Genomic DNA, 13,003 nt, shown 5'->3' with positions numbered 1-13,003 from the left:
TGTTGGAAATCTTGTCTGATACATTACACCAAATATCAGTAATTTGCCAACAATCCTAAAAGCAATTTAGTATCTCCACCCCATTCCAGAAGAGAATGTTTAGGTACAAAGTATTTAGTTTGTACTAATCAACTTTAGGTTGATTGTGAAACAAGTTCTACGACATATTCCAATATGCTTGTTTCTGTTAAAACACACTTACGATAAAATGACGTCATGTTAACGTGCGATGATGTCAATGTTTTTGTTGTGACAAAGAAAGAGCGCTACTATATTTCATCTACTATTTTAGATTAAGGGCATATTAGAATCGAAATAATGTATAGCAAAATCATGTTTTACCTAAATTAATACAATCAAAATCGGTTATACGTCACCAGAATAATTCAATCGGGATTATTATTCCGCTGACGTATAACCTCTTTTCTGTGTATTAGTAACATTAAAACACAGTTTTTCTATACATTATTTCTTAATTAATCACTACACTTTATTTCTGATGGTATTTTCCCACCAGGTTATGAGTGAAGAGAAGCTAGTTTCAATTTCAATGCAGAGAGCCAAGCACAGAAGCTTCAAATTTCTTGTGACCAAAGGTCACAAGTATAATCCCTCCCTCCTAGGTGACCAAAGGTCACAAAAATAATCCCTCCCTCCTCGGTGACCAAAGGTCACAAGTATCATCCCTCCCTCCTCGGTGACAATCCCTCCCTCCTCGGTGACCAAAGGTCACAAGTATAATCCCTCCCTCCTCGGTGACAATCCCTCCCTCTTCGGTGACCAAAGGTCACAAGTATAATCCCTCCCTCCTCGAATGAAGTATTGCCATGCATTTGAGACCCATTCTGGAAAAGGATTAATCATCTCAACTGCAACATAACCTAACACTTTTATTTTGTTATGTTAAATGTGTATGTAAGGCTGGACAAAAAAAGACCAATCTTTGTCTTAATGTTTTATGAGTTGAACATGAAACATCAATGTCTTGTTATGGAGAAGATTTGTGCCAAGTAGTATTAAAATCCCTTGATGGATGTTTGAGTTTATGGAGCAGACAAAGAAATAAATTCTGTTGATCTCTGACCTATGTGTGTCCTTGAACTTTGGGCAAGGAGTCTGGATTTTGTGCATTATGGACAAATTTGTGCAAAGTAATATTATAATCATTTGATGGATGGCAGTGTTATGTACCATAAGTGTGGATAGAATGAATGACAGAATGACTGACAGATGGAAAAGCACAATCCTATAGTCCCCAGTAGGGGACTAAATTATAAAACATAAGGTCCCATGCTCTACATCTAGTATGTAAAACAATCATATGACATAATTATCTTTCAAAGCATGTTCTATGTCTTACACTATCCTCCAAAACCCTTCAACAATATAACACTCTTCAGTAACAATCATCTATATATTTAACAGCTGGCAATAAATCTTTAACATATATGATGAGTGTAGTTACCTGCAGCTAAGACAAGGCCTAGTTCAAAGGTAGGTATAGGTGGAACCTCCTTCACTTTCTTGCTAGGAGTTGGAGGTTCAGATTTAGCAGGACTCTTGGGTGTCTTGGGCTGCTCCTTTGGCTTCTCCTCCTCTGTCTTTGGTGCTTCCTCCTGTGCATCCCCTTCTGCTGGTGGACTCTCACCTTGAAATATAGATAAATCTTTCTTACTAAGCTTCAGTACAATACAAACATCCTAAAGTACAAGAAATTCTACTTGAGCAAAAGGATGCTTGTTAAGTATCAATTGCTTGAGCATCCTGGCTCAGTCATGCAAACCATGTGGTCCAGGCTGTTTTCCTTATATTTTCTTCATTTTAATCACTCGAAATTATCGACAATATAAGGAATTTGCTCAACTTTTGTAGCTTCAAGACATTGTTTATTCTGTCTGTATGAACTAAAGCCCATGGAAGCTGTTTACCTATTTAATAATTTTAAGTGTATGTAAATTTTGACAGATGAAGATTTATTATTGCAGAAAACTATTATCTGCATCCTAACGATACACAAGCTGTAAACATTAAAACATTGTATTATACCTTTAAAAATGTGCAATGCATTTATGTGTAAATGTAATTGAATTACTGGTTTAGACATGAGATGTGCACATCTGTCAATGTAGGCACAGCTGCAACTTTTCTTTACTGCATAAATTCGCTATTATATCACTTAGAAACAGATTCTCTGTAATACACTATAAGCTTAAGAAAAAGACAAGTAATTCCACTTACGTGCAACTTAATTTGGGTTTTAAGTACTTTAATATGCCAATCTATATGATGAATATCAATTTCATTAGCTTACATCTCTTCACCTAAATGCAGTATTCTAACAGGACCAGATATATTTCCCTAATATACAAAGAAGACTGAAACTGTATGTTATTATGCAACACAATCTCTGTATGTCACAATTATTATGTCATAGCATCAAAAATCATAGTGTGCACTGGAAAAGAAAACCACACAAACCTGGCAAATATTTGGTGGATTCTATGGATGTAGATAATAGTCATTGATAATTAGAATCAAAATACAGTGGTCTTCTCTTGAATAAAATCACTGTCATTCAGATGCGTATGTGCTGCCCCTTTGTGTATTATTCCTTCATCCTTATCCGGAACTCCAAACAATAATTTTATTCAATGACAAATCACTGTCTGAGATACATCATCTCTTAAATAAAATGCTTACCTTCTGCTCCTTCCTGAGGAGTTGCTCCTTCTGTTGGTTTTTCCTCCTCTTCTTTAGGGGGCTCCTTGGTTTCTGGGGATGGTGGAGGTGGCTCAACGGTAACTGGGATAGGTTCTGGTGGTGGTGGAGGCTTGTACCTAGGTTGGCAGAGCACATGCAATAAGGCCACTGAGAAGGCCAGGGCAAGATTTTCAGCCACCTCATTTGACTCGCTGTTGATTTCAATGGTCCCACACCTCAGGTCAATGTTAGCATCTTGTATGGTGAATTTGAAGTTCTCCTGGAGGTAGGGTAGTGTTATATGCTGCCAGGCACCAGTTGCACATTTGTAGAATGATACAGACAGGGTACCAGGGTTCCATGGTACTTCCTTCTTTGCCTTCTTTCCCTTTGTTGCTGCAAAATAAACATCATAAATAGTAAAAGCATTAAACTGGCAGATTTATCAGAATATTTTCTAAACACTTGCATACCGGTATTAGACATCCTGGCACCATCCAAAGGTGAAAAACTTTGACTGAATCATGACTTTACCATGAACTCCTAATTGAACTGAGTGGTTTCTCGTTTTTCATTTTGTCATTTTTCAGTTTTCTCACCCATCAATTAGTAAACATCCTTCTGCTTTCATTTTGAACTTTCATGTCACTAGTACAAGCAGAAATACAAGCCGAACTTCAACACTGATGACCACATTCACTCTCTGAGCCCCTATCATCTATCATTGGTGGAACTGGCAGCTTATAGATAAAGAAATCAGAAACAATGGACAAAAAACATTTACTGCAGTTGGCTTTTATTGTCTGAAACTATTGCTGTCACAGTCTTCCACATCTTTTAAAATCAGGTTGCCAAAATATGTTGCCTCAAATACGACATAATAGCACTAATGCCATTCACATTTTGAAAAATACAATCTGCATTGCTAAGAGTGAGCCAAATCCTACAGTATAATCTTAGAATGCAATCAAAAACACATTAGGCAGCTACAGAATTATATATTACAACCAGCATTTTGTCTTTTACTGCAGAACAGTAATCACATCACAACGCACAGAGCATTTATGAATGTTTGCTTCTAGGTTATGACAACTGCTAAACATTGGGAAATAACTTATAACAGACATGTGTATGATATGAATGCAAAAATATTCAAATAAAAGAGACTAAAAATGCAATTACATCAAGCTGTGTAAAAAAGTCATAAACAAAGCCAAGAGTTCCGCCTAGAGCCGAGTCTCTGATTGATGGATGGTAAAAGTGAACAAGATTTGCTAGCTACTGGCAGTCAGCCATACCTTGACTTCATTTATCACTATCTGCCAGGGGAAGATACTGTCAAATTATCCATAAGTTTATTCTGATTAATTCAATAGTAAAAAAAGAAGCTTTTTTTGGTAAGAGACAGACATGAGATTCAATATGGAGACACTGTGAAATACAGTACTTTCATTCATTGCCAATTCAACTGCTAGACCACATTTCCCTAAGGATCTTAACCTTTAGCCTACTGGCGGCAAGTGCCCTTTGCGACCAGTGGAGACTAAGATCAGCCTGCACCGTTTGCTATTCAGTCAGGAAATTTTCAGTGAACACCCCTTCAAATAATAAATGGTACTGCCCAAACTGAATGATAGACCAGTCCATTTTAGAAATTTAGCAGGGTAAAGGTTAATGAAGCTCCAGCAAGTAACAGGCTTCTTCCACTAAACACAAACAGTTCATACAGCTTCTCTCTTCTTGTTTTACCCTGTCTGATTCAGAAATTAAGCCTACAAATACATTTATTGCCAAGGGAATAGAGAATATCAATATTGCAAAATAAGTACATGCAAAGATTCTGATACATTTGAAACCTTTTGTAATCTGGTTTTACCCACGTGGAATTCTCATTTCTATTTCCACAATTATGAAATGGTATATGGCATTGCAAAGGTGTCTAGAAAGACTAAAGCAGTATACCGACGCTTGGAGAACTGTAAATATTTTGTATTTTTACTTCCTCAACAAGTTTACACAACTTTTTCCAAATGTCACTTGCTTGAATGTTTGTGTTTTAGTGTCTATTTGCAAGATGGGAATACAAACTACAGAAATGTTTAACAACTTTCAGCATTCTAGAGATGTTGCTATAAAGTGTGTTTTTGGAACATGTTTATAGTGGTTAAGAGTGAGGTTGGTTGAACACCATAAACCAGTTTAAGTTCCCCAGTGACATTTTCATCACTGACCATTCCAATATGGTGCTCCATTGTGTTCCTTTATTTGTTTCAGCCTCATCTCTGTGTTTTGTCTATGTCTTTGAGCGCATTTGGGTGTGTATTTGGTCGTGTGTGCATCTGTGCATGCACTGCTGTGGATTGGCAGTTTGAAGAGGAAGCATTCTTGGAACATGGCTTTTCCAGTTGGATGTTTATCCTTGTTTTTTATTGATAAAGAACAATAGTTAACCATGGTCCAAACAAATAATCTACATTCTCTCCATCCCTACCTGCGTAAACAACCATTTATACATCAGCCAGGATGTAAGGTGAGCTGACATCTCTCATGCAGCTTGTGGACAGAAGTAGTATAAGTGATATTCTTATCATGTTCTTTGAGAATTGATACTCTAGAAAGGCCAACAGTGAAAGCTATAATATGTAATAGGCACAGTCACAAAGAACATATTTACCTGCTACTGCTGGCTGATGTTTCCTGAACCCTGTCCACTGGCCCCGTATGATGCCCCAATCTCCATGTTGGCTCTTAATCAGTACAGCCCTCTGTCCATCACCTGGGTTCAACGAAAATACCTTCTTGGGATCTGACAACTGCAAGGAAGCAACTGGTCAATTACTGTGCTGACATAATGATGTGAACATTACTATATTTTGCACATTTAATTTAATTGCCTGATAATCTTGCTAACGTGGTAACATGACTAATTTAAAGGCACTGATGTGCAAGTCATGCAGGTCAGTCTGCTATTAAATGGTCAGGAAAACTCATAGGCATAATCACACTATTTAAAGTTATTTTCTGGGTTTTTTTTCAGGCCCTCAAACAATTTGGACAAGACTTGGAAAAGCTATAAATCATATCCAATCTCTTAAATCACATATATCAATCACTTATCAACTGTATCTTCATTCAAAACAATGGCCTTATTTAAAGTTTTCAATCTTACAACATTGCACAGACATGCAACAGTACTAGCTGTGTGAGTTCTGTACATCTAACCATCTACAGGAGGATTTTCTCTCTGTATGCCTACCTCAGTCCCAGTTCTAGGGTCAAACTATATTTATTCTGTTTATTCACTATACAATACAATACATTATTATTGACCCAATTTAATGCATTGCTTTCTGTTACTTAAATAATTTGTAATTAACATTAATGCACTATCACTAACTCCGTAATGTTTTCGGTGGTTTTTGGCCACTGGCCTGTAACATCCTCCACAAGGATAACGGATAGGTCCTGGATTTGACGCAATGTCGCCTGACAAAATAATCAAGTACAATTTAATACAGTTTTTGATTTCTACCGGCTGAGATTTGACACGCCTGGTGTGAGTGAGGTGGTAGTACATCACATATGTTATATCTACAGTATACTGGTTACTAAAGCATATGCATATAGATAGAGATCCTGCATCTGGTGTCCAAAAATTATCTTTTAGATTGTCATTCATCAGAATTTGCAATGAATTTTCAACAATTTTTATGTTATATGTGTTTTTATGTATATCAGGCCAATACTCTGTCTGGCAGTCAGTCACTAGAGCTACCTCATTTTGCAACACGGCGATAAAAAGTACAATAACTGTTTGAAACATTGCCATTTCCGGGTTTTCTGGTAAGTGTCAAGGTCACTATTTTGGTAAAGATTTTCAAGAGCGTCTTGCGATCCAGATGTAAACAATGCGCTGACTGATCCTGATCTCAGGTGAAAATTCCTAAAAAACTATGATTTTTGCCGATCTTTAATGATATACCAACTGTAAAATGTCCAATATGTTTTAAAAACAATAATTCGTAAAAGAAGTTTTAAAAGTTTTCTGTTTTCAGTAAAATAAATATATTTTGATTTCATGGAAAAAATTTGACTTGCGCGGTTCACGCATGCGCAAACTCTGAAGAAGTCTGGTGGGAGTCGAAACATTGGTCTATTACAAAACGTTGGTCTTTTACAATAGAATAATTTATTTTATTCTGTATTGGTTGTTGGTACCACTAACCAATATTATCCTCAGTATATTTATTCTACTATAAGCAATCAACTAAATGGACATATGTGTGAAAGATGAGGGTTTTTTTGGTGTCAATGAAGACATCACAACAAATGGCCATTTGATAAAACAGCCATAGAAGTGTAAAGTATTCATATAGACATATTTCGTAATAATGCAATTGCTGTATAAACCCATTACAATACCTAACAATTTCAGGCTAAACTGCCAATGTTTCTCCAATAGCTGTTTTTTAAATATCACTTTCTTCACATTATAAGAACAAAAGGACTTGAAAATAAGCCCAGGTAAGTATATGTTAACTTTGTAGCTCATGCTGTCATGCTGTACCTTTACCTTAAATTCAAGAAAAAAAGATGCCAACATCTGTACTGTTAGATATGGCAATGAATTAGGTGGTAAACATATCAAAATATAAAAATGATATTATATGACTGTATGCTGTCAAAGAGTGAAAATGTAATGCATTCCAGAGTCAAAAATGACTCAATTAGTCGGTTCCATTTACAGAAGCTAAAATCAAAGTCTCCAGTTAGATGGTCCCATTTACATAAGCTAAAATCAAAGTGACTCATTTAGCTGGTCCCATTTACAGAAGCTAAAATCAAAGTGACTCATTTAGTTGGTCCCATTTACAGAAGCTAAAATCAAAGTCTCCAGTTAGATGGTCCCATTTACATAAGCTAAAATCAAAGTGACTCATTTTGTTGGTCCCATTTACAGAAGCTAAAATCAAAGTGACTCATTTAGTTGGTCCCATTTACAGAAGCTAAAATCAAAGTCTCCAGTTAGATGGTCCCATTTATAGAAGCTAAAATCAAAGTGCACAGACTCAGTTAGTTGGTCCCATTTATAGAAGCTAAAATCAATGTGTCTCATTTAGTTGGTCCCATTTACAGAAGCTAAAATCAAAGTGACTCATTTAGTTGGTCCCATTAAGATAAGCTAAAATCAAAGTGACCCATTTAGTTGGTCCCATTTACAGAAGCTTAAAAATCAAAGTGACCACTTAGCTGGTCCCATTTACAGAAGCTAAAATCAAAGTGACTCATTTAGTTGGCCCCATTTACAGAAGCTAAAATCAATGTGTCTCATTTAGTTGGTCCCATTTATAGAAGCTAAAATCAATGTGTCTCATTTAGTTGGTCCCATTTATAGAAGCTAAAATCAATGTGTCTCATTTAGTTGGCCCCATTTACAGAAGCTAAAATCAAAGGCAGATCCAGGAAGGACTGAAGTAAGATGGTCAACTATTACCTGTGATGGTTGGGGAATCTGATCTGAGCCAACAAGATGAGCAACTGCTGCCATTCTGTTGTGGTAAAACACCTGAACAGCGGACATCAACAACGGCAAACTGTGAATCATGCGACATGTGAATGTCACTTCTCCTGTATGGTTCACAAATCTGTAAAATAGAAAAAAATAAATATATACTGTTGTAAAAGCACTTTCGAAAATCATTTCAATGCCCTTGTCTATAAGCAGAGGCGGTTAAGTTGTTTGACATTTTACCACCACAATATTACCATGGAGACTGCATGGACACACATTATTCCAACAATTAGTAAATAGTTCAAAGGAAGTGCCTAAAAGTCAATTTGACCTTATGTCAGATGAGTTATTTTTTTTACAAAATGTTCAGAAGACAAACAGGTAATGTTTATTCATAATAAAAAAAAATACTGAGATGAAACAAGAGGGCCATGATGGCCCTATATATTGCTCACTAGAGTTGATCTGGCCTACTGACCTAGTTTTTGACCCCACGTGACCAAGAGTTGAACTTGACCTAAAGATCATCAAGACAAACATTCTGACAAAATTTCATAAAGATCTGGTTACAACTGTGGCCTCTAGAGTGTTCACAAGCTTTTCCTTTGATTTGACCAGGTGACCTAGTTTTTGACCCCACATGACCCAGATTCGAACTTGACCTATAGATTATCAAAAAAAACAAACAATCTGACTAATTCTCATGAGTTTAAAACTTAAATTGTGGTCTCTAGAGTGTTGAAAAGATTTTCCTTTGATCTAGCCTAGTGACCTAGTTTTTGACCCCACATGACACAGATTCAAACTTGACCTAGAAATGATTAAGACAAACATTCTGACCTAGTTTCATAAAGACTGAGTCTCAAATGTGGCCTCTAAAGTGTTCACAAGCTTTTCCTGTGATTTGACCAGGTGACCTAGTTTTTGACCCCACATGACCCAGATTCCAACTTGACCTAAAAATCATCAAGCCAAACTTTTTGACTAAGTTTCATAAATATTGGGTCACAACTGTGGCCTCTAGAGTGTTCACAAGCTTTTCCTTTGATTTAACCAGGTGACCTAGTTTTTAATCCAACATGACCCAGTTTCGAACCTGACCTAGAGATCATCAAGACTAACATTCTGACAAAGTTTCATAAAGACTGGATCACAAATGTGGTCTCTAGAGTGTTCACAAGTTTCTCCCTTGATCTGACCTGCTGACCTAATTTTTGACCCCACATGACCCAGATTCAAACCTGACCTAGAGATCATCAATACTAACATTCTGATCAAGTTTCATAAAGATTGGGGCATAAATGTGGTCTCTAGAGTGTTCACAAGCTATTCCTTTGATCTGATTTACTGACCTAGTTTTTGACCCCACATGACCCAGTTTGGAACCTGACCTAGAGATCATCAAGACTAACACTCTGACCAAGTTTCACAAGGATTGGGTAAAAAAATGTGGTCTCTAGAGTGTTCACAAGCTTTTCCTTTGATCTGACCTACTGACCTAGTTTTTGACCCCACATGACCCAGTTTCGAACTTGACCTAGAGATCATTAAGACTAATATTCTGATCAAGTTTCATAAAGATTGGGTCACAAATGTGGCCTCTAGATTGTTCACAAGGCAAATGTTGACGGATGCCAGACGACTGATGACGCACGCCGGACAATGACCGGTCACAATAGCTCACCTTGAGCACTTTGTGCTCTGGTGAGCTAAAAAAGGGCAGTATGAGAGATATTCATATCCCTGGCAACTTTCCTTTGTTGAAGCAGAGGAGACATTCAAAATTGCAAGACAAAATGTACTGGTTTATGCTTTCAGGAAAAGGTTATGTTTCCTACATTCTACACTTTCTCTTATTACCATTCTTATTACTATAATGCAGAGAATCTTTAATTTTCATCAACAGCACAAATTTGGAAGACGGAGATAATAAAAAAATTTCAAGATAGGGTTACTGTACTTGAATTCTTCTCTTCCTCTTTTTGCAAAAGATACATTTTCTGAATTTCATATTGGCAAAATTCCTGGTATTTTTCTTTATCATAGACAAAATTCTGAAGTCTCAAAAAACAGATTGTGCTCTTCAGGTAGCTAGCTATTAAATAATGAATCTGGCATTCTTTTATACAAGTAATTAAATCTTTATGGACAGATGGGAAATACAAAATACACCACAAAGAAGGTGCCTACAGACTGTTGCAGTACAAAGTGGTTTATTTTTCTGCAAGAAGGCCAACATTTTGCTGAACTCTATTTGTCATGTATCTTCACCTTAATGGATACATATATATATAATTAAGCCACAAATCAGTTTGATGCACTGATTAACTATAAACATTCATCCCACCATCTGATCAATGCTATCTAATTTCCCAAATAAAAAAGTCTATATTCCACTATAAACCATCCACACTATGAGTAGATAAATATTATTGGCATTCTTTCAATGTAAATACATCATTTCCTTCTGAGATTTGGAAATATTTTTTGACAGAAACTGGCAGTTTGTTCTAGTTTCTGGTTAAAATATTGAACTGACTGAACTGCTAGAGAAAAAAAAAAGTACACTGTGGCCAATTGCACCTTACTCTCTATTTCAATCTGGAGGGGTAATACTATGTTTCCCATCCCTTTCCACAGCTTTCAATGTTTTTATTAGTCTGGCTACCAACTAGATAATCTTTTCAATTTTTATCCCCCCCCCCCCCCCCAACCCCGACTCCCCCTGCATGTGTCCGTGTAATTTCTTGTCAGGGCTGTAACTTCAACATTCATAGGGGGATTTGAAAATAATATCTCATAATTAAATGTTAACCATATTGAGAAGGTGTCATGCTTATGACCTGGGTATCTCAGGTCAAGGTCAAGGCCACAAAATGATTTATGATATTTTTTGTGTCTGGTCTTTTTGGCACATGGAGGGATTTTGAAATAAGTTTGCACAAATGTTCATCTAATCCCAAGGGTGTGTCATGTCATGTCAGTGACCCAAATCTCTTGGGTCAAGGTCAAGGTCACAATTTGACATATCGGTTTTCCGCATGCAGTCATTTATTTAGTCATTTTGCACAGACAACTGTAGCATTCTTGGGCAGGCTTCAGGGGCATTTGTCACTAATAGTGACAGCTCTTATGACAGTCTTTATTTCTATTTTTTTCACTTTATTTACTATCTTAGACCAATTCCCAACAATAGGAATACAGACTATGTTTTATTGGTATTAAACTGTAAATTAACAGTAACTGTTGGTAGTGTCTTGTATTTCAAGTAAGTAATTCTATTTGAATGTTATGGGATCACAATTACTGTATCGTAACTATCTGGCAAAGAATACTACAAAATAATAAGTCTTTGTTCAGACTGTGTTTTGTTCACAAGAGATAACTCCTGAGGCTATACAAATTTTGTATAATTACGTCCCTTTTCTTCTCAAAACACTGGAGATAATCGTCGGTCAGAATATATATAAGAGAAATGATTAAAAATTTTTTAAAAAGATTACCTAGTGGGTAGCCAGACTACAAAATAATGTACATAGAAAATTAGGTATTACAGTCCATAAAATAAACAAACCCCTTACAGAAGCAAGCCTCTGTGGCGTATATGCTGCGTATTTGCTGTGTATATGCCGCGAACACAGCAGTACGCCAGAGGAGTACATTTTACATACACCGCATGCCGTGTACATGCCGCGTACTATTTCGAGGAGTACACAGCATGTACGCAGGAGGTCACTAGTACACTTCAAGTACGCAGCACAGACTCTGAAAATTTAAGGAGTACACTGCATGTACGCAGGAGGGACTTGTACAAGAAAATAGTACACTGCATGTACACCGCAGATACTTTGAAATTTGTGCAGTACACTTCATATACGCGGGAAAGACTTGTACAATTTCTTTTTGGCATTTATACTTAGTTTTTTTTTATAAGTTTAAGTCTGAAGTACACTTCATGCAGGAAGGATTTGTACATTTTTTTTTTTTGGAAGCAAGAACTTGATTTCCGTGTAACTTTTATCTTAATAGCATAGAATAGTTCAGATTACCGGTATTCTGAACAATGAAAATTTGCCAAACTCTTTGCAATGTTCATTTGTGAAGCTTACATCTTAGTGATTTCTGAGCTGCACCTTGCATGCAGTGTAAAAATATATTCTTTTTCATTTTGAATTAATCCTGAAGCTTTCTAACTTGGATAATTGAAAAGCCTTATTTGAACAAACGTACTATCGGTGTATGTGCGGTGTATATCCTGCGTACTATTGATTTCAGTACACATCATGTACGCATCATATACGCTGTATGTACACAGCAAGAGTACGCAGCAGGCATTTTTCTTCTGTAAGGGACATGTTTGTAAACATGGCGGATCCAAACGGAAGGGGAAGAAGCATTTTATAGAAATATTTCGATGGCAAAATACAATACATATCCGTAGCCCTGACCAACCTATAAACCGGGCCAGTCTATTCTATAAGTACAACAACACGGTTGACCCATTTAAACGAGCTGTACCATTAACAGGCAAGACAAAATAAAATATCAACACAGACTAAGAGCATCATGGGGTGGATGGTGATGAAGGAAAACAAAGGTGAGTGCAGTCTGCCTGCCACAGATAAGCAATGATTGAAGTTACTTATTTCTTCAGGTAACCAAGTACACCTGACTGTCTACTAGGACATGGCTCATTTAGTCTCCAAATTGCTGCAGGAAAATGTCTTGAATAATCCTGTATGTTGATCTTGTTCATTTGTTGACAAAGAAACAACTTAAAAACAAAGAAAA

At 36.6% G+C, this 13,003-nt stretch overlaps 1 protein-coding gene across 6 annotated transcripts in view; it reads right to left on the bottom strand.

The window, feature by feature from the left end:
- Positions 1-13,003, bottom strand: part of LOC123529944 (uncharacterized) — a 63,241-nt gene that overhangs the window by 5,416 nt on the left and 44,822 nt on the right. For all 6 annotated transcript variants that reach the window (XM_053521139.1, XM_045310559.2, XM_045310562.2 and 3 more), the window contains exons 5-8: positions 8,195-8,345; positions 5,375-5,513; positions 2,701-3,096; positions 1,466-1,648 (exon numbers count right to left, since the gene is read on the bottom strand). In XM_053521139.1, the coding sequence (XP_053377114.1) occupies positions 1,466-1,648; positions 2,701-3,096; positions 5,375-5,513; positions 8,195-8,345 (869 nt within the window). The remainder of the gene's footprint in view (positions 1-1,465; positions 1,649-2,700; positions 3,097-5,374; positions 5,514-8,194; positions 8,346-13,003) is intronic.

This window comes from Mercenaria mercenaria, chromosome 13 (assembly GCF_021730395.1).
Source record: "Mercenaria mercenaria strain notata chromosome 13, MADL_Memer_1, whole genome shotgun sequence".
Lineage (NCBI taxonomy): Eukaryota > Metazoa > Mollusca > Bivalvia > Venerida > Veneridae > Mercenaria > Mercenaria mercenaria.
Note: the sequence above shows the minus strand (reverse complement) of the source record. Positions and strands in the feature narration are given on the sequence as shown.